This window comes from Filicampus tigris, chromosome 5, assembly GCF_054856515.1.
Source record: "Filicampus tigris isolate MCC_2025a chromosome 5, RoL_Ftig_1.0, whole genome shotgun sequence".
Lineage (NCBI taxonomy): Eukaryota > Metazoa > Chordata > Actinopteri > Syngnathiformes > Syngnathidae > Filicampus > Filicampus tigris.
The window spans coordinates 27,394,964-27,417,367 of NC_141221.1; the positions used below are offsets into that span (position 1 = coordinate 27,394,964).

At 39.1% G+C, this 22,404-nt stretch overlaps 2 protein-coding genes across 3 annotated transcripts; both read right to left on the bottom strand.

The window, feature by feature from the left end:
- Positions 1 to 7,024: 7,024 nt before the first annotated feature.
- On the bottom strand, positions 7,025 to 14,335 carry LOC147147983 (activated RNA polymerase II transcriptional coactivator p15-like). Its single transcript, XM_086031289.1, has 5 exons — positions 14,084 to 14,335; positions 12,491 to 12,560; positions 11,205 to 11,324; positions 9,765 to 9,873; positions 7,025 to 7,358 (listed from the first exon to the last, which is right to left on the bottom strand). Exons 2-5 carry the CDS (start codon positions 12,557 to 12,559, stop codon positions 7,279 to 7,281), a joined length of 378 nt encoding a protein of 125 aa, XP_085887415.1. The 5' UTR covers position 12,560; positions 14,084 to 14,335; the 3' UTR covers positions 7,025 to 7,278.
- A 2,565-nt stretch (positions 14,336 to 16,900) lies between these two features.
- Positions 16,901 to 21,088, bottom strand: uqcc3 (ubiquinol-cytochrome c reductase complex assembly factor 3). Of its 2 annotated transcripts, XM_086031290.1 has the most exons (3): positions 20,928 to 21,088; positions 20,667 to 20,832; positions 16,901 to 17,184 (listed from the first exon to the last, which is right to left on the bottom strand). In XM_086031290.1, the coding sequence occupies exons 2-3, from the start codon at positions 20,781 to 20,783 to the stop codon at positions 17,053 to 17,055; spliced, it is 249 nt and encodes an 82-aa protein (XP_085887416.1). In that variant the 5' UTR covers positions 20,784 to 20,832; positions 20,928 to 21,088; the 3' UTR covers positions 16,901 to 17,052. The 2 variants fall into 2 exon arrangements, with proteins under 2 accessions (XP_085887416.1, XP_085887417.1); XM_086031291.1 differs by having other exon boundaries at positions 20,667 to 21,074.
- Between the last annotated feature and the right edge of the window lie 1,316 nt (positions 21,089 to 22,404).

The window sequence follows — 22,404 nt, forward strand, 5'->3', positions numbered from 1 at the left end:
CTTGGTCTCATACAATGAGCCGCAGAACCTCGAGGGCCTTTCCAATTAGTTTTCTTTGGTTGAACTTTCAATTTTTGGACTTGATTTTTCTTCATCTTCCTGGCTCCCTGTGACGTCCTCTCCCCGCTGCAGGCCGCTTCCCCTCCGCGTTTGAGTGGCGACCGATCAACACCTGTAAGTGCAGCTTATCATGTGTGTCATGTGCAGTGTTTTGCTAGTTACTGAAAAACAGCAACTAGTTACTGTTACTAGTTACTTCATTCAAAAAGTAACTCAAATACCCTGTTGATTACTTTTACCATGAAATAATGCGTTACATTTCTTAACGTTACAATTTATCGCCCTTTTGGCATTCAATACTTTTTATTTTTGTTAAAACATCAGTTTTTTCAGTAGTGACTGCAACATTTCAGTAGTGGCCATATTGCTGCTGGTGCAGTAATACTTTGTGTGAGGGTAGCATTGTAATCACTTAACTACTTTTGCTAAATTTTAACTTTTAACGTGTATTATAACTATGCATCCATCCATTATCTGTACCGCTTCTCCTCACAAGGGTCGCGGGGCGTGCTGGAGCCTATCCCAGCTGTCTTTGGGCAGTAGGCGGGGGACACCCCGAATTGGTTGCCAGCCAATCGCAGGGCACACAGAGACAAACAAACATCCGCACTCACAATCACACCTAGGGGCAATTTAGAGTATCCAATCAACTTACCATGCATGTTTTTGGAATGTGGGAGGAAACCGGAGTGCCCGGAGAAAACCCACGCAGGCACGGGGAGAACATGCAAACTCCACACAGGGAGGCCGGAGCCGGGATCGAACCCACGACCTCTGAGCTGTGAGGCGGACGTGCTAACCAGTCGACCACCGTGCCGCCTGTATTATAACTAATGAAACATTATTTTTTCCATTTTCTACTGCTTTGTGCTGTACTCAGGGTCGCAGGGAGTTGGAGTTGATCACAGCTGACTTAGGGCAAAAGCACGGTACACGCTGGAACGGTCGCTGATAGTGTAGTGGTACACACGCCTGAGTTGTGTGCGGGCAGCGTGGGATCGATTCCCGCTCAGTGACAGTGTCTGTGTGTGCCCTGCGACTGGCTGGCGACCAGTTCGGGGTGTAGTCTGCCTTCGCCCATTGACGGCTGGGATAGGCTCCAGCAACTCCCCGCGACCCTATACAGGATAAGCGGTTTGGAAGATGACATGACATGACGCTGGATCGGTCACCTGTCCATCACAGGGTTCTTCATCATTGAAAAACTCTGGTTTCACCTTCGAAATTAAAATGTGGTTAGAATGACAAACATATTTGTAACATACATTTCCCTGTGTGTATGTTCCCTCTCTCTCTGTTTTTTGAGAGACATCCGTTGGTCTTGTCTTTTCCTCCATGCTCTTCTGACTTTCCTTTGCTCTCTGCTGGATATTCATTGGTAGACTTCAGCTTTCCTTCTTCCTTCCTTCCCTTATTTCTTTCTCTTTTTCCTTTATTAAATATTCTTTGGATTTCACTGGCTCACTGTAACCCCTCGCCTGTACTCTGTCTCTGCTAGGCTTTTTGGCATTTTTCCTTTTAAAATAAGATAAAATATGAAATAGAATATTGTTAAAATCAGAGAGATATATGTATGACATATGTATCTGTATATTATATTATTTAAAATTTACTTTATTCAAAAATAAACATAATTTTGTCACAACCGAAACCATTATGTCACAACCGAAACCTTTCTGTATGTTTCGGTAGTGACTGTTTCGGTTTTATTTTTCCCTTCAAATTAAGATAAAATATGAACTAGGATATTGTTAAAATCAGAAAGATCTATGCATGACATATGTATCTATGTATTATATTATGTAAAACTCACTTTATTCAAAAATAAACATCATACTGTCATTAAAGAAACCATTATGTCACAACCGAAACCTTTCTGTATGTTTCGGTAGTGAATGTTTCAGTTTTATTTTTCCCTTCAAATTAAGATGAAATATGGAAAATAATATTGTTAAAGTCAGAAATTCTATGTATGACATATGTATCTATATATTATATCATTTAAAACTTACTTTATTCAAAAATAAACATCATCTGTCACCACCGAAACCATTATGTCACTACCGAAACGTTTCGGTAGTGACCGTTTCGGTAGTGACGTTTTATGATAGTTGTTGACAATACTCAACAATGCTAGGTACAACGTGGCTACCACAGACAGTTTTGAGCATGTGTACAGAGATAGAAAACATTACATTTAGCATTAAAATCAAAACTGCTCATTTTATTGCCGAAATGAGGTGTTCGGTCCTTAAAACCACATGCTGATTTTCAGACTTTGGAGGGCACATAACTTAATAATGCTGCCAACTAATTACTCGCCATGTGGCCAGTGATGAACATGAAGGTAATGTCTCTTACTGGTGAAATTTCTGGGGATGTGGCTAAAACCAAGCCCTGCCTGCAGACAAATACTCTTTGCGTTTCGGTAGTGACATGAAAAGTTGGGACAGGTTTTTTTACATAAAAACTTATAATTTGACAAAAATCTACATAATCAATGTAAATCCTTCACCATACATTTAAAAGCAACCAAAATGTTCTCTTAAAGTAAAGTATTTTGTAAATTGGCAAAAATCTTCTACATTTTTTTTTCATGAATTGAAATTCAGGAATTAGAGATTGGGACAGCCACCTCCCAATAGGAAGTGACATAAAAGATGACCTTTTATACATTCAGTTTAATAGTATCTCAATTAATGCCTTGTGGTAAAATAGATCATAACACGATATTACTAAATATGTAAGGCCTGAACACTTCATTGTTTTTTAAAATTTGATTTTCATTGTGGGAAAGCAATTTCAACGAATTCGGTAAAATGGCTCATATACACACATTTAATTACTATATGTGAATCTGTTATATGAGTGTAGTTCATTAATACGATTATCAGTGCACGTGTCTAAAATGCTTTTGTTTATTTTCGTATATATAGCATCATATATATAGCATCATATAGTTGAAAGAGTTCACAATCTACGCTTATACTTGTGTCAAGAGGAGCGTGTTTTGTTTTGTTTGTTTTTGTTTCTACTTTGGGATCCATTTTGTATATAAATAACCTACTAGTGTAAAAATTAATTAGTTGAATTATATTTAGAGGTATCAGATAAGGTTGGGTATAGATTCAGATTTCCCAAATCGTCTGGATTCGATTCACAAGGGCCTGACTCGATTTGATTTACGATTCATGACTCACTTTGATTTTTTATTCTGCTCAGGATTTCACACGGCATCAATTTTACTTTCATATGGAAGACATTGTCAGAAGAAGCAATGCTGCAAATAGCAGAAACGTGTTGATCCAATTTAGTGCATTAGACAAAATATGAACATTTACATTAAGAATTGAACGCAATGCAGTTACATTAATCAAGTATGTTTTATTGAACGTGACCAGATCTTTTTTTTTAAATCAATTCTAACCACAGAGCAGGCTGTGTAAATAAAGTGGCAAAAACACTCTGTAAACTCATGACATTCACATTCCTCTGACTCTCTCAAAGTTTCAGTTCATTGCTGTCTTTGTGTTTTTTAGAACGAAAAAATCTTCCAGACATCTGTTTTCAAGCTTGTTGGCGCTGATTTAAGTGCTTCTGCCTTGTTGTTTTGACTGGCTTCTCTCATGTAGTCACGCAAGAAGTCATATTTATGGGAAAAAGACGTGTGAAAACAATCGATTTATGGTTTTATGAATCGATATGGGGCTATGAAAAGGAAAATCGATTCAATCATTATTTGTTTTTAAACCCAACCCTAGTATCAGAGTACAATGGGCTGAATGCAAATGTGCACCAGATTTCTCAGATTTATCTATCTAAAAGTTTTGAAAACCATATACTTCAAGGGGTATGAACACTCAGTCCAGTCCTACCTTGAACATCTCGACTTGGCTCAAAATGATGTTGATCACCTCTTAACTAGAACAGCTAAGAGGGAGCACGTAAATCTGATTCTGGCCTCTCTCCACTGGCTTAAGAGTTCATTTTATTTCTTTTATGTTCAAAATGGTCTTTCCTAACCCGATCTCTTTGAGCTGCTGCATCTTTATGCTGCAGCATAGTGGATCATGCAGGTCAGCTGACCAGCCGCTTCCGGAGCTACTGAGGTCTAAGTAGTGTTGTTCCGATGCCATTTTTTGGCCACGATACCGATTCCAATACCCAGCCGTGCGGTATCGGCCGATCCCGATACTGTACCGATACCAGACTTTTGAAAGAATAATAAATAAATAAAATAAAAATAAAAAAAGATATAAATGAGCATGAACTGCATACTCACTTTGATGTAAAACCATTGTTATCATGGCTTGGTCAGACTTAAAAACCTTTGTGAAACAGGAAAAAATAAGAAATAATATACACGAGGTATCTTTGAAAGAGATTGTGTCGGATTAATTACATAAACTATAGGACATTATTATACAAGTTTGTTTTGAGTATTAGTGACCCATTGCAACAACTTCTGCTCCCAAATCCACTTTCAAAACCAAAAACAAGCAGTAGAAAAATCCAACAAGTTCAACTCCAAAATCCAAAATTGAGCAGGTTTTGTTGTTGCGGTCCATTCCCCTTGTTCATGCTTGCTGCCGCTGCCGCCGCAAGCTCTTGGTGCTTGTTCACATGTTTCGTCCTCAAATGTTTTATCAGGTTTGACGTATTGAACCTGGCCACTTTCGTTCCACCTCTTGCAACTTTTGCACCGCAAATTTTGCACTTAGCTGTTGTACTCGCTGGAGTTTCTATGTTGAAGTAGTTCCATATCGCCGACATTATATCTCATGTACCCCATTGTTTCTTTTTTTTCATTCAACATGGAAAAGCAGCCCCGCCATTGGTTAAGAGTGTCCGCTCTGGGCCAATAGCGACGGCTAATACTGAACAGTCACCACACACCCACCACACACCAGGCGCTGCATGTAATGTAAATTGAGCAGGGTTTGTTGTTGCGGTCCATTCCCCTTGTTAATGCTCGCTGCCGCCGCCAACTCCCGGTGCTCGTTCACATGTTTCGTTCTCAAATGTTGCATCAGGTTTAATGTATTGAACCTGGCCACTTTGGTTCCGCTTCTTACAACATTCGCTCTAGCTGGAGTTTCTATGTTGAAGTAGTTACATATCACCGACATATATATTTCATATGTTTTAATGTGGTATCAGGATACTACCCGATATCAGTATCGGTATCGGAACAACACTAGACCATCTAAGCAGAAGCTCACAGGGGGTGTTAAAAAGCTTTTTCTTTCGCTTGTATCAAACTGTGGAATAACATCCCTTTGTACATTAGATTAGCCCCTTCTCTGCCCAGGTTCAAAAATCGCCTTTTGAATTGTTTTCTTATGTTTGCTTTTTATTTACTGTTTACAGTGTATGTCACTTTTTCAGCTGTGGGTGTTTTTAAAGTGAAATGTAATGTTGAATAAAAACAATCTTTTAGTGAAAGCAGGGTGATGGGCTGGGGTGGCATCTCCCTCGCCGGAAAAACGGGGCTTTACTTCATTGAAGGCAATCTTAGTCAGGGTGCAAACATTTTTCATAGTCTGTTATAATTCATATTCTCATGGTAATAGGTTTTATGATACATACAAGTCACTTGCTGCAAGTTGTCAACCACAGATCGATTAGAAAATAGGTTTTACTTACTCGTTCCGAGTGTTTCCGAACCTCATGGTAGCTCGAGGAATCGCGGCTCTAGCCACAGGAAGTGACGTGGGTATACCTAAACAGCTCGCTATACAATACACTGTACAATTTCCATGCGCTACAAACACAGCACATTCAATGGCGAACGATGTTTTGGAATGAGAGGATCGTGAAACACACAAGCCGACTGAAGGGGGCGTTATTAGACCGTTCATGATTAGTAGTCACCGAATCCTACGGCTACTGTGACGTCACATCTCCGGAATAAGCCGAAAATGTGGGGGCGCGAGATTCAAACGGCAGACGACACATTCCGAATTGTATTTAGTGATTAAACTGGTGTCTACCAACGACCTAATCATATTTTAATGACAGTTATGCATTGAAAAGGTGGTTCTAGAGGGCTACAGAAACGTTTTCAATGTTTGCACCCTGAGCTTCAATGTGGACGCGAACATGTCGAGGTGAGATTCTTCAAGCCGTGGCAGTCACATATCGCCACAATCTGGGACCAATCGCTTTCCTCCAAGATGACAACGCTCACCCCAACCATAGCAAAAATAACTCGTTTAGCACTGGCAGTGGAGTTTTGGCAATTATTTTTAGGGCTGCAACTCACATACTCACTTCTGCTTCTCATACCACATCTGGCATGTTCCTTGTTTAAAATGGTAATAAACAGGCTTTCTAATCGTATATTTATTGTCAAGAACTATAACAACACAGAAATAACCGAAAACACAAATTTCCTTTTTTGTTTTGCTGTTTATACCTGACCTTGACTCATAGGCTTGTGTATCAATATAGTACTGGATTTGCTCCAGCACAGAGGAAGTTCTGCCTCCCAGGAGGAAGGTTGTGGAATTGTATTTGTTCAATACCTTTTCGCGGTGGGGTTCACATGTGCTGGAGTGGGTTCTTTCCAGGCAATCTCAACATTTCAAAGTTATCACCTCAAGATGTAGTGTACTTTACATAGTACCGTGTCTGTCCAAATGATGATGATAGCTAGTAATGCGTTGTCATTTATGGCCGAGTGGTAATAAAATTTCACTGATTAACATTCGTTCAAGTTCAGAAGTTGAGTTAATAGTATACCATTGAGCTGTTATGAAATGCGCTATATAAATAAAATTGTATTGTATATGTTTTCAATAATTCAATTTCTTAATAGCTTGTAGGGCTCAATCATCAGATATACACAGTATCAATAATAACTCCTTAAAGAGCAGTTAAAAAAAAAGTTTTGCTTAATGTGCCCGTCAATCTATGAACACGAATTTACACATTTGCAAAACTTGAATTCCAATCAACTGTCTTAGTTTTACTGTAAACTTTAATGTGCCACACTGTGATGAGCAACCCCCATTTACCCTCATCATTACTACACAGTTCAAAAGGTACACAGCTCAATACGCGTAAGATGGGGGCGGGGGGAACAAAAACAATGAATGCCACAGCACTAACACTAAACCGTGACAAATGAAATATTCTATCAAAGTCAGTTACAAAAGAATTCCAGGCTTTTTACAAAACGAATTAGCCAACATTTCCATAGGTTCCAAGGACTGCTTATATACTCTTAATGGCGTCATCAATTTCTGAGATCTGGTCCTTCAGTTGGTTCCACTGCTCTGGATTCAGGGAGATGCCTGAAAGATTTGGAAGACAAAAAAAACAACATTTAGAGTATGTGATGCCAGAAAGATTTGAAGAAAAAAAAAAAAGTGTCGTAATGTAGGTAACGGAATGCATTCTACGACATACATTGCCCTCCATAATTATTGGCACCCCTGGTTAAGATGTGTTAAAAGCCTTCAAATGAATTCAATATTTATTGCAGAAGCATGCTTTCATACTGAAAATTGTGTGCATGGTTCACCAGTTAGCAAAAGAGGTTTGTACAAAATATTAACCACAGGGCTGCTAATAATTGTGGTATTTAATATCAAATAATTATTTCTTAATGTGGGATTTCCCCCCAACCAATAAATGCATTTAAATTAAAGTTCGATTTACACCTCTTTTTTTTAATGTATTTATTTTCTTAATTTTGGTCCTATATTTAGAAAAAAAAAAACTAAATTTATGAGAAGCTTAAGAACGCAGCTTAACCAGGGGTTCCAATAATGTCACCGTTTTCTCCACTTGATGACAGTCGTCACGGTGTTCATGGTAGACTGAATGCCTTGGAAATTCTTCCGTACACGCTTCCTAACTGATAACTTACAGCAATGAGATCCCCTTAATGCTGTTGGAAGTTCTGTGTTGACCCGACGATGTCACAAAAAAATGTCAGGGAAAACCTACTAGAACTTTATTTGGTTTTAATCAAAGGCACTTTAAATGGTGGCCGGTGTATGCTGACTCCCATTTTTGCATTGGTTAAATTCTAAAAACAGCAACATACCCAGTTATAACGGTGTGTACATATGTGCGACCACAATATCTAAGTTGTTTATTTTTAGTACCGCTCTCTATTTTGGTTTAGTTTTGCACAGATTACACTGGTCTTCTTTCAGTGCAAAAAAAAAACTTATTTTGGGGCGGGTGGGGTGTGTGTGTGCGTGTGTGGGTGTGTGTGTGTGTGTGGGGAGGGATTTTTGTTCAGTTGTAAGGCATGTCACTGACACTGATGGTAGAAAAGGTTGCAAAATGATTTGTCTTAATCTCCTTTTTTTGAATCACATTTGAACAGGGGTGTGTAGTACGGGTGGGCGATATGGGCAAAAAACTATATCTCTATTATTATTATTATTTAATTCGCTGATAAGTATCATCTGACGATGTCCCACAAAAAAATGCTGTAAATTTCTATTGCATTCAATTACATTAATGGACAGAGACAGCGTTTCAGAACAACAGCTCTTGTTTATTTGTAAAGTGCTTCACACATGTGCAAAACATTGCACAATATTCTATCGCAATATTTTGACGTCCAGACTGTATATAAATCACAGAAGAATAGGGGCATTGCATGTCAAGTCACACACCCTCCCCAGTGACAACCCTTCAATTTGCCTGCTGTTTATTCTATTAGTGCTTTATGATGTCAAATGAAAGAATCCGAAGTTTGAGCCTCCTAGCTCTAACGGTTTTCGAGTTATGGCCTGTCAAAGTTTGAGTGCCAGGCCCACTTTTGGGATCCAGGAGCACGCTAAATTTTGGAACCATATTTGGAAGCCCTCATCTTTTGTTTTAAAGGAGGCACAGACCTGTAAATTACTATATCTAAGTACTATATAAGTACCCTGATGAACAGATGGAAAGAAATCTTACCAAATAATCCATTGAGTCATTGATGCCAATGAAATAGCCTTAATAGACTTTTACTTTGAAGTTGGCCCGTGTGGTGTTGTAACGGCTAAATTGACTTCCGTTTCCTACGTTCCGGCTTGCCTTATCGCAGTTTTAATTGACATTACATAGTTGCCACCAACATCAACACAACGCCATCACGAAATCATCTTCAGCCACTAATTTAGGACGTTAACAAACCGCTATATAATTACACCATTATTGTATGATACGGCACAAGTCTCTGGCGTTAGTGGCTAGCAGCTAGATGTTAGCATTAGCGACACGTGCTGGTAGTTCAACAGCTGTTCCTTCGCTTACTTTTTTTTTTTTTTTTAACTTTTTCAATATTGTGGACCTAGATTACTTTGTAATTGACTCTCCATGTTTAAAGGAAGGGAATTGCCTTAAATGGCACTTGGACGTCTTTTTCATAATGAAAAAAAAAAAAACTCAAGCTAAATAAAACTGTCTTCATTTATTTTATAAAACACTTTTGCTCATTAAATAATTTTAAGAAAACATGCATCTCAAAATGTCTTGCAGGATACCTTATTTTATACACTGTACCACGTCTAAAATCGTCTTTTTTTTTTTTTTTTTTTTTGCTGATCTGAAAATGGCTGACTCAAAATCCGTGTTCCGATCCGATCCGTGATTTATGTGATCCGTTGCACCACTAAATATCCATAGAGCAGAAAAGTGTCATACGTAAACTGACAAGACAATTTAATGGCATGTATACTCTCTCATGGGTTTACCTTTCTTCCCAGGCTTTATATCGCCATCTGGATTCGTCCAGTACTCTCTGATGTCGATCAGAACCTTTCCTTTGAAGTCCCGGACGGAGACATATCTCATCCTTCCGATCTGTAAAGAAAAAAATATATATATTGAGATGTTATTGAGTGATATTGAGTTGAACTACGGTGTTTGTGCAATGAATTTTGCTGACTGTAGAAAGTGTCCCTCGGCTACTATGACAAAAATGCAAATACTTGAATGAAGATTTGAGATTACTCAAAGAATAATCGATGAATGTTTAAAGGTCTGCTTGTTCTACACGCAATTCCTGCTATGACATGTTGACAACAAAACTAAACGAAAACAACTGGAGTGGAGCTAGACAAGGCTTTGGATGAAAACACGTTTACTAAATAAAATGATATATTCATTTTCATAATTCAATTTTTAAAAAAGACCATGAGCCTCTCACTCGCACACGTGACAACCATTTCTGAAAACAGCCCAAAATTTGTGTGTGCCTCTTGTTAGTGGTGGGAGAAATAATCAACTCTCATGTGGATTGCTAGACTTGTCACGACAACAACTTTTTTCCAGACATATTTTCCTAGAGGCTATCACGATTAATGTTTGTTTCTTAAATGCCACTGATATAGTGAGGATGTTAGGTCAAAAATAAAAGTACTGTACATCCTTTTTAAAGCGGAAGTCAACCCAAACATTTTTTTTTAAGAATATTTTTTTTTGCAGGCCCACTCGTTGAAACATAGCGTTCTGATGAATATTGCATTTGTGGAATATGAGTCGCGGCACTGTAGTCGACTGGTTAGCACGTCCGCCTCACAGTGCAGAGGTGGTGAGTTGAATCTGTGTGGCATGTTCTCCCCGTGCCTGTGTGGGTTTTCTCCCACATTCCAAAAACATGCACAGTAGGTTAACTGGACACTCTAAATTGCCCCTTAGGTGTGATTGCGAGTGCAAATGTTTAATTGTCTCTGAGTGTCCTGCAATTGGCTGGCAACCAGTTCAGGGTATACACCGCCTACTGCCCGAAGACAGCTCGGATAGGCTCCAGCACGCCTGCGACCCTTGTGAGGATAAGCGGATGGATAATGGATGGATGGAATTCGAGTTAAGCAACAAGATCCACCTGTTTTTAGCCATCTCTGGGGGCGGCCATTTTGTCACTTCTGTCGACTGAAGATGACATCACAGACCCGCAAGACTCAGATAACAACCAATCATAGCTCAGCTTCAAAAAACAGGTGAGCTATTTGTTTCAACTAGTGGGACTGCATAGAACATATTCTTGAAAAAATATGTTTGGGTTGACTTCCTCTTGAAAGGGCGAAGTCAACGAAGTTAATGAAGTCAATGAAGAATCTTCCCTTTTGGTCCCCTATATACTTTTTGTATCCTTTGTGGATGCAATGTTTGCAGCTGCTGAATGCACTCACTTGGAACATGTTGTCACCAGTGTCACTGTTGCCTTTGGAAGACCCACCAGGTTTCCCACTTCCTCCTGTCTTGGCCTTCTTAGCCGGTTTCTCTGGTGCATTTGACTTCTTTCTCTTTGCCTAAAAAAATGTTCTCAAATGGTCATGATTTACTGTTCACTTACTATATAATAGTGATGTAATGGTATACGTGTGTGTATTAAGAAGTTTCGGTATGGCATGTTCGGTTCGGTCCACTTGCGTATCGTTTCTGATCAGTTTTTATTATTAGGGCAAGCTTACACGCGAGTAGGCGAGTTTTCACATGGACGCTATTGAGTATTGCCCGCGTAGGAGAGTGGGGGCACAGATAAGGAGCCAGTACGCCAGAAGCCGTGATAAATCATAAATGCATGGATAAAATGCATGGCATTATTATGGCATACGCAAACAAGCCGTAGCTTGAAGGTCCCCCCATACACTGCAGTATCCTGTTTGGGAATATTTTGGCTTTCCTGTTAATGGGGAAAGGTACGTGGAGGAGTCCCAAAGTTGTGTGCCGACATTACTACATGGAAATTGGCGGCTATGTTGCAGGTAGCACATCTAACATAACGCACTTGAAATGGCATCATCCAACTGTGGATGTTTCTTCGACGAGGAAGATAGCAGTCTTTTTAGTCAATAAGTTCAAACTTAGTGAGAGTTATCATATGCAGTTGAACATTCAAAGATTTCAATGCCTAAAAAGTGTAGATAATTTCATAGACTTTTTAAAGTTATTGTATTTTTCTTCATTATAAAAAGAGTTTTAATATAGTTAGCAAAAATTGTAACTTATGTATTTTTTTCATCACAAAAAAGTGTATACATGTACTGTAATGACAACTTGCCTTTAACTTGAATACTTAGATAAGTCATAGGCTGTTGCTGCTGAGTGTTGAAAAGATTTCAGTGTCTTTAATAGTTTTCAAAATCAAGAGATTTTTATTCTTAGTGTATTTTTTATTATGGTGTAATTTCTTGGAATATCACTCGTCACTGGGTTGCTTTTATTTATTTTTTCTAAAAAAAAAAATGTACGGTTTACTTGTCATCTTTTCTAAATAACCTTTTTTTTTTTTTTTACTGAAAATATATTGAACCGAAGCTTCCAAGAAACTGAACTGAAATGTGATTTTCGCATACCGTTACACCCCTACTATATACATACATTGGGAAATTCGTTTTACAGAGTGTACAGGGGTTAACATTTATTAGACCAAGAAATTACCACCAAAACAAAAACAAAAAAAAACCTTACAAACCTTTGTTTCAACATCACTATCAGAGTCACTCCCAGATGTGGAGGAGAGCACTTCCTTTGTTTTAGGCATTCTGCAGAGAAAGGGAGGAATATTCAAAATTTGAGACTGATGTTTGAAATGCATGCATGCATCTTTAGTGACTACTAAGACATTACATTTAATGTGCATTAAGTTACAATCACATTAAAATGGAAGTGAACCATCACATTTTCTTTACAGGACTGTGCAGTCCCACTAGTCTAAACATGGCATTCTGATTAATATTGTGTTTGTGGAATATGACTTAAGCAACAAAATCCACCCGTTTTTAGCCATCTCTGGGGGCGGCCATTTTGTCACTTCTGTTGACTGAAAATGACATCACACACCCTCAGGGCTCAGATAACAACCAATCATAGCTCAGCTTCAGGTCAAACAGGTGATTGGTCATTATTTGAGCCCTGTTCAGTTGACAGAAGTGACAAAATGGCCGCCCCCCTGAGATGGCTAAAAATGGGTGGATTTTGCTGCTTAACTCATATTTCATATTAATCATATTGCCTTGTTTCAACTAGTAGGCCTGCATAGAACATATTCCTGAAAAAAATCTGTTTGGGTTGACTTCCACTTTAAGATACAGGCCGATTTAATTTCAATTTCTTACACCGCAATTAAATATGTTTTATTCTTTAGGTTTTGATTTGCCTCCATATTTATTTAAAAGCATCAGTATTGACTCAGTATGAGATTTATTTTCATACCCTTAATAATATGTTGTATGTCACCTCACATGTTAAGAGGAACTGAAAATAAAAATTTGCACAATAATAACATTTGATTCATCTCGAAAAAGTACATTACAAGACCCATGTTGATTATTCAAATTAATTTGGATACTTTTTTTTAAACTCTTGCAGTTGAGTACATTTCAAACTGATTAGTTTTGTACTTTTACCTAAGTACAGATGTTGAACCAGTGCCGTTAAAACTCTTACAAATATACTTGTCTGGGTGCTTCACTTCCTTCTCGGGTGCGAAGACGTAAGTGAAATTTGAGGCTGTATTTGATTCAATTCTGACATTTCATTTTATCGTACTCATTTTTTCACATGCAATTGTCGTTCATCCTCAAAGGTGACAGAATATAACAGCGATAGGATGGATGTGGAAAAAAAAACATTTTACAACAGCAGGAACTCCGCTTTGGTAGTGACAACATCGTTTCCCAATCAATGTTTAATTACATCTTAATTCGCCACCATGTTTGCATTTTAGAAAGACAGTCTATAGAGCTCAGCAAGAAATTTTGGTTAGGTATAAATAATCCACTTACCATCTTGTAAAAAGAGCAGAGGAGACATACTACTTAGTGAATTCACCAATATGTCAATATTGATATAAATATTTAAAATACCTGATTTTGTAGGTCACTATTAATCATACATGCGCCGCAAAAACATGTGCAGGCCTAGCCCCGATTGTTGGCATCCAACTACCTCGCATTTTCGTATAAATATAAAATTCGAACCATAAATCCCATCTGCTTCCAGATATGAAATCAAGAATCTTTAAAATATTAAATCCAACGCACGGTTTCTAATAGGAAATGCTTACGTGATTTTGTAGATTAGTAGATCCTGATGGTTACGTTTAGACCAGTCTCCGGCGAAGTTGTTCTGCCTCAAATTCTTCTTCTCCTTCAAATTCTTCTTCTTCAAGCGATCGTTCTTCCTCGTGTACTTGTAAATAAGCTTATTGGTTCATTACCGCCACTGATGGAGCTGGAGTATACTACAGGACATTGTAACGCACGCTGAAGTAGGCAAATCACACATTTGGGGCCCAATAAATGTTTTAGACCAGTTTTCTGTCAAAAGCTAACACACTTATCTATGACGTACGTGTTCAACAACATGCAAAGAAGCTCGTTACTTGTATGCACCCATTCATAGGTGACTGCGTGTGTGCGTGAGAGAGAGAGCGAGAGAGAGAGCGAGAGAGCGAGAGAACGAGAGAGCGAGAGAGAGAGAGAGACCCAAAAATCTATTAATACCGGTACCTTATTAAATTGGTCGTGAATTACTTAATTGTGCTATTTTTGAAATTATTCCAATATATAATTATTTGTTTTATATTATTCCTCCATTTAGTTATTGTTTCAATGCATATTTAATGAGTTCATTATTTAATTGTTTCAATGGTTCTTTTTTTGTCCATCATGACGTAATCTTGTCATCCTCTCCCCTCAAACTCAGTGGGCGGGATCTGCACGAACTAACTCACAAACTATCATGTGAGCCTGCCTGAGCTTTGTTTTTTGTTTTTTTTTCAATCTTCTGATTGTTGTCTTCCAAGCTCCAAACCATAAAGCATTGTCTCTCGCTGGTAACATACGCTGGGACATGATATTTTAGAACAGCAGTGGGTAATGTCAAAAGCAAGGGTTCCTGGTCCATGTGTCTGTTGTGGCCAAGTACAGCACAAGTCCAATTGGGCCTTCTTCCATGCTCCCATTGTTGAATTGTTGAGTTGGCAGACCGGAGCCGTGGCCCTAAGGTGCCTGTTGTCGGTGGTATTCCCTGAACACTTTGGTGGACACCAGCGGTGAGGAAAGGAGCCATACTAGGCCTTTTTGGGTGTCCTGTGGGGCATTTGAAGACAGAAAACAGGTACCTGTAGGCCAAGTGAAATGTGGCTTGGACTGTTGCTCAGGCAAAAATTAATTAATATATCTTTTGTGTTCAGTGTTGCCACTGGTCATTCATTTACATTGCTACTTAAAGGGATCAGAGAGCCGAGACGGTCTATTTTTCAATAACTAGCTCAATTTATGGATGTAACACGGCTGAAGGTGGACGTGTATCCATCCATCCATCCATTATCTGTACCGCTTCTCCTCACAAGGGTCGCGGGGCGTACTGGAGCCTATCCCAGCTGTCTTTGGGCAGTAGGCGGGAGACACCCTGAATTGGTTGCCAGCCAATCGCAGGGCACACAGAGACAAAGATCCGCACTCACACTCACACCTAGGGGCAATTTAGAGTGTCCAATCAACTTACCATGCATGTTTTTGGAATGTGGGAGGAAACCGGAGTACCCGGAGAAAACCCACGCAGGCACGGGGAGAACATGCAAACTCCACACAGGGAGGCCGGGGCCGGGATCGAACCCACGACCTCTGAACTGTGAGGCGGACGTGCTAACCAGTCGATCACCGTGCCGCCCGGACGTGTATCCATTTTCTCGAATTGGCCACATTAGCGATCACACGCAGTACCGGTGATGCCGAGCGGAATCTGGCAGAACACCGGCTACTGGCTGACCGGTGGCGGTGTGGAGCTAACTCCTACTCGAGCGGGCAGCTCGTCCGAGACACGAACCCTCATGCATGGAGGGTAAGAAGAAGATCTCCTTCTGCTAACTTTGACTGTTAGCAATCGAAAGCTAATTCTGCCTTGACTAGCCGCGGAAGCTAGCGGGAGCCAACAGATATGGCTGCTTGGTTGCATATGGGAGAATAACAAAACGTTTGCATCACTAAACGTCCAAAAACTACAATCAATTGTCACTAAAATTCATATGCACATTCCTGTTTTTTTCCACTCTTACCAAACAAAAAAAAAAACCAAAAAACGATCAGCACAATATGTTTGATTTTGTGGAGGTGATAAGTGTTTTTTCCTCATAGGAGCTCAAATTTGATGTTAATAAAAACTAAATATTGTGCCACCCGCTTTTATATTTTCACAGTTAAGAGTAGGAATGTGTAAATGAATCTTAGTGGCAATTAATCACTTTCAGAGACTAGGTGACAACAGAACGTGACAAACCAAAACAAGAAACAACACGGATCAAGCCTCCCTGTGATGACGTTGACAGCCTGAGATGGAGAACAAAAAAAAACACGCCCATCACAAAAAAGCTCATAAATCACTACAGATTCTTTTAGGGGGTGAATTTTAGTGCTGAGAATTTTTTTCACACAGACCTATTATATAAGTGTTGATGTTAAGCCTAATCAAATGTCCCTTTAAGCTCTGTCATTGTGTTTTACCTCAAACAAAGTTTGAATGTTTTTTAAAAGTAAAAGTAAAGGAGTGAAAGTTTTAGTCCTGAAAAATATGTCCTCTTAATTTCTGAAATAATTGCTATACCCCTGTCCATTGTGTCGCCCGCCTCTCACTGGGATTGGTTCCAGCTTCTCCACAGCCCTAACTAGCAGTATAGAAAATGGACGGTGGATGGGAACCAAATGACCAAACCTGTCCGATGATTGATTTCAGTGATCTAAAAGAAAGGAGAAACAACACAAAGTCCCTCAGAAAATCAAAAACTGAAATACACTTAAATCCATCCATCCATCCATCCATCCATCCATTATCCATACCGCTTATCCTCCCATATGCATAATAATTTGGAACGCAGTGTATATTAACTGATCACACATTTTTCAAGAGTTTTAATGTACTGGTCAAATATTCCATACGTAACAGTGGTAGAACAACGAAATTACTGTTTGTACTTATCATCACATGGCTGTAGATTTCAGCAACAATGACTACAGGTCACAAAAGGGGTCAAGTCTATTTTGAGGAACGTCCCAATCCTCTTGCAAGATTTTCACTGGTTTCTGCAGCCTCCTTGAGTGTCTGCATTACTAGAGCATTGCGTTTCCTTGTCTCTTCCATTCTCATTGGGTTTGACTCAGGCAGATTCTGGGGGGTCAGTAGGCACAAAGATGCAATCAGTGATTAGGGAGAAAAAAAAAAAGGAAGTTGTAACAGCAATTTCTTTTCCAGATCAGGGTCCTACAGTACATTAAAGGAACACTGTGTCATATGTCAGTTTTTGTGGATTATGGCGGCACCATGTGGACAAATGCGGTAGTGTTTTGACATAAATCAACCGCAGTGTCGTGAAATCCTGAGCCGTCCTTATGACGAAAGGAAGAAGTGAGTATGCCGTAAAGCAATTCAGGACATTTGTATTTTTTTGTGTGCCAGGGTTGATCCAATCCTCAAAGTTGCTTTGTGCCAGTAAAAACGATACAGACCCCTCAGGGCATGAAGTCACATTCAACTACTGTACTTGCAAGTCAATGTTTCATCCAAAGAGTTGTGAAAAAAATGTATTAAGGTCGATTTCTTGCCCAGTGCTGCTTTAAGCTTTTTGCCACCATGAGCCATGTTGTGGTGGCCCTGTCACGACACGGGCACTGGCCCTGTATATTTCATACTTCTCTTATTTAAAGCTCAAATGCGAAGTAATTTCAGAAAATGCCAAGTCTAGTCTAGTGAAGTCTAAGTCATTAAACATCATACAAAAAACTAAGCATGAAAAAAAATCATTTCTATTCTTATATTCGACAACGAAGTAATCGTTTTGCCTAAGTTTGATCCTGGCGAGCGACAACCCGGAAGTGAAACGTCACGTCAAGAAGACGATGGCAGTGCGCAACGTGTAAAGTGTACAAAGTCGACTGAGAAAGCAATATGTGTGACTGGTGCCCAATATGTCTGCTTGTTTTACTCATTTGCTGACTTGTGCATTTAATATTAGCGTAACGCGCCGGAGATGCTAGCATGGAGATGCTAGCTTGTTCCTTTAATATTAGCGTAATGTGACGGAGATGCTGGCACGGAAATGCTAGCTTGTGCATTTAATATTAGCGTAACGCGACGGAGATGCTAGCACGGAGATGCTAGCTTGTGCATTTAATATTTGCGTTACGCGACGGAGATGCTAGCACGGAGATGCTAGCTTTTGCACGCCAGAGACAACTTGCATCCGGGTTGCCGAGGCCTGCTCCAAAGCGACCCGTTGGTTGCGCCGTCCTTGGCAACAATAACTGAAATTAAGTCTTTGTGAGACCTGGAGATGATTCTTTTCCCTGCAGAATTGTTTGAACTCAGTCATATTGGAGGGTTGGAGAGTGAACTGCCTGTTGAAAGATAATACCAGAGGATCTGAACTGGTTCTAAGTGCAGACTTTGGACCTCTCTACCTTTTTTTGGACTCAGAATGTTACTTTTTCACATGAGCCGGATAGGTTTGGATTAATTTCCCCCCGTATTAATAATAATAATAATAATAATAAGTAATGGGGATGGGTATCGATTCAGATTTCCAAAATAGATTTGATTTGATTCATAAGGACCTGATTCGATTCACTTTGATTGATTTCCGATTCAGTGCAGGATTTCATGCAGTACCAATATTACTTTCATATGGCAGACATTCTCACAAGAAGCAATTCTGCAAATAGCTGAAACGTCTTGCTCTAACTTGGTGCATTCGAAAAAATGTGAATATTTACATTAAGAATTGAACCCATTAAATTAATCATGGCTGAACATGACCTGACCAAAGCTGAGAAATAATTTAAATCAATTCCAACCACAGGGCAGGCTGTGTAAATAAAGTGGCAAAACGCACTGTAAACTCATGACATTTCGCATTTCTGTGACTCTCGCACAAAGTTTCAGTTCATTGCTGTCTTGGCATTTTTTTAAAACCCCAAAACTTCCAGACCTCTGCCTTCAAGCTTCTTGGTGCTGATTTCAGTCCTTTCGCCACATTGTTTTGACAGGCTACTTTCATGTGACTCGAGAAGTCGCATATATGCATATATGGGGAAAAAGATATATCAAAGCAGCACTCGGCAAGAAATCGACCATGACAAAGATCCATGCTTGCCCGATTGTTTGCCCCTGCCAGTCGCCCTCTGCCTCCTGAGAGTTGACATGAGTTTAGCGTCGCTAAATGTCAGAAATATAACCAGTCGGGGTTCGTGTGCGCATTCATGCTCTTGTCCGCTTCAGCTCGTGAAAGTGGAGGAGCAATCGCCACAATATTTTTGATTTTGTGGAGGCGATAATGATGAGATTACGTTTTATGTCAATAAATCCAAACTATTCTACAGACACTTTTATACTTTCACAGGTTGAAGTGGACAAGAGTAGTAATGTGCATTTTGGTGGCGATCGGTCGCCGTTTTAGACAACAGAACTGACAAAGAGAGCAATATTACCACACTTGCCTCCCTCCCATGATATAGACCGCTGAGACCAAAAACATAACATAAGCCACGCCATAAAAGGGGGCGGGGCGATTCGTAAATCTAATCACAAAAAAAAAAAAAAAAAACGTTAAATCATGACAGAGTCTTTTGGGCGGGGGGCACTTTAGTACTGATGTCATTTTTACATGCAAACCTATTATATAAGTGCCAATGTTAAGCTCACCAAAGTGTCTCTTTAATTTCTACTGTATATTTTCATCTACTATTTTGTTATAATTTTGTATTTTTGCAGGTTATAATATTGTATATTTACATTGTTACTTGAACAATTTGTATTTGATTTTTTTTTGTTTTAAATAAATGTGATCTATTATAAAATATATAATAAATATGTGCATATATCCTGTTTGTACAAGCAGATATTGTCAACTGGAATAAAAAGCACACTTTGTTTTTAACTTAAATAGTTTAGTTTATTCTTCGCCATAAACACACAAGTTCTCCTAACATATAACTGTAAGCAGTGCAAATAGAAAAAGTAGAATTGTGTGTCCTACTGACAAACCTCTGTCAATTTACTTGGAAGGAAGGGCATTAGTTTAAAAAAAAACGTCCAATATAAGTTACTGTCGTCAGAGGCCAAAATGCTGTGTTCTCATAACACAAGGTTGTTAGTTAAGAAAAAGGATTTCAACTTAGTTGGATGTGTTTAAAAACACTGGCATGTGAAGAAGTAACACCAGTTTGCACAACACATGTTCAGTGGCAAGAACTCACACTGTTATGTTGTAACAATTTGTATTTATATATGTACAACGTATAAATTTGTTGCTTCATTTGATTGAACATACACTGCTATGTGTGAAGAACTCAGCGCATCATGGCGAATTCTCAACAACTACATTTATGTTGAACGACCTACGGTAATTGTTTTTACAATGTACTTGTTCCTTTCTCGTATGAAGATATATTTTAAAAGAAGAACAAGAAGAAGAAGAAGAACGAATCACTTGAAAAGTGATTCATTCACTTACGTTCACTGAAAAGATTGGTTCTTTTTGAACGAATCGTTCGCGAACGACCCGAGTCTCTCAGCGTTACAACGTGAAACATCCAAACACAACCCAGTGACGTTTCCCAGTAAGCATAATGGCAGACATGACATTGTGCAGTCACCTTGATCATTTCTTTTCGCCTCTCTTCTCCCGGAGCAATGAGCGCCCACGTCCCAAAGCCGAGCCCCAACAGTGCAACCATCCCGGTTGTGCTCAGGATGGTTCGCATGCCACTCATTGTAGAGACACTGAGGGGTCCACCGTGATTGAGATCGGTGCCAAAGTTGCTGAAAATCGGACCAACATTAAACTGTACGAACAGTAGCTTCCCTGTCGCTAACGTCGTTTGGTAACAAGTGGTCACGTGTTCCTCCCTTCCTACCCGATTAGCGGCAGATGTGGTACGGCAATTCCACTTGATCAAACATACAGTATGGTCGCTATCCTTTCCGGTCCCTGCCTTATTCAAGGGGGATCTGGTCGGAGGAGCTGCACTATCAGCTCGGAAGAGCTCCGTCAGACCGGAAATGGTGGTAGTAAAGATGTGAAAATAAAAGCATTATATTTTTGACAGGAAATAGTGGTAGTAAAGATTTGAAAATAAAAGCGATGAAAATTAATGCGACTACATGTTCACACGAACTTGTAAAACGCGCATTAATGCCGCTCACTATTGGTGCCCCAAACCGCCCCTCCCCCACCCCCTTTTTTTGTGACGCTCAGGCAGCGTAACCAGCGTGACAGTAACTTGTTCATGTTTAAAACCTCCATTTCATTTTATAGTTACTCCATGGGCTGGTACTTTATGCATCTAATCCTGAGATCAGTACGAGCATAATAACTCTTAAGTTTCCTCTGACTTGATACTTCGTCAACTTTTTGTCAGAACCATAATTTTATCAAATTTGGCTACTTAACTAGTGCTAACTACAGCATAGAAATTTAGATAAGCCACGTAACATGGACGTGTGCACCTACCTGTATTTAAAGTTATATGTCCAGTAGCTGCTTATAATTATAATATTCATGTTGTAGTTATTTATTTGTACATATTTAGAACGTATTGTGGTAATCATAGTTTATTCTTATGTATATTTTTGTAATACTATACAGATTATTATAGGGAAAGTAGAATCTTATGTGAGAGATAGGACTAGATTAGTTTATACTTCCTCATATCCCCTTTCTAGCATGTGATAGTCTGCTTTGCCTTGCCATATTTTGTCTTTGTTTGACCTCTATATAAATGTATATTTTTATTTCAATTTTAATTTGAATATTTTATTTACATGTACAAAATAAATACAATCAATCGTGGTTGCCACATAAAAGATAAAAAAAAACACTGCATATAAAATAATAATGTATAAATCAACCAACTGGCTGCTAGATGCAGTTTGCACTGCAGTGTTTATGTTAATGTTTTTAATTAACATTGACACTAGATTGAACCACGACTTCCTATGTATACATTATGCTGGATGGGGCATTAATAACATGACTGAATATGAAAGATGAGATGTACATAATCATTTATTTAAGATAGTCTGTTCTCGTCTTTGATACTTTGCCTTATAGGTCCAACATCATTCACCATGATTAATGATTACAAAAACTGTATTCTGTTTGTACTCAACCCTGTGTACAATTGACTGTTCAAAAAGACACATTCAAAAAGTTCAGTCAAGTCAAATTTATTAAATGAAAAAAGTCTCAAAGGGATTTAAAAAGACCACGATGACATCCCCTGATGTTAAGCCCCAGAGAGGGCAAGGAAAAACTCAAAACACCCCATCTGGGGAAAATTGAGAAACATTTAGAATGGCCCACAAATCCCCCTTTCAGGATGACCAGGCTGC

Excerpts from the sequence above, each read along its gene's own strand:
- LOC147147983 (XM_086031289.1), bottom strand. The coding sequence starts at position 12,559 with ATGCCTAAAACAAAGGAAGTGCTCTCCTCCACATCTGGGAGTGACTCT. Across the intron at positions 9,874-11,204 it reads CTGGTGACAACATGTTCCAA|ATCGGAAGGATGAGATATGT; the intron begins GTGAGTGCATTC and ends TTTTCTTTACAG. Across the intron at positions 7,359-9,764 it reads TATAAAGCCTGGGAAGAAAG|GCATCTCCCTGAATCCAGAG; the intron begins GTAAACCCATGA and ends CAAATCTTTCAG.
- uqcc3 (XM_086031290.1), bottom strand. The coding sequence starts at position 20,783 with ATGAGTGGCATGCGAACCATCCTGAGCACAACCGGGATGGTTGCACTG. Across the intron at positions 17,185-20,666 it reads GGCGAAAAGAAATGATCAAG|AATCTGCCTGAGTCAAACCC; the intron begins GTGACTGCACAA and ends CTGACCCCCCAG.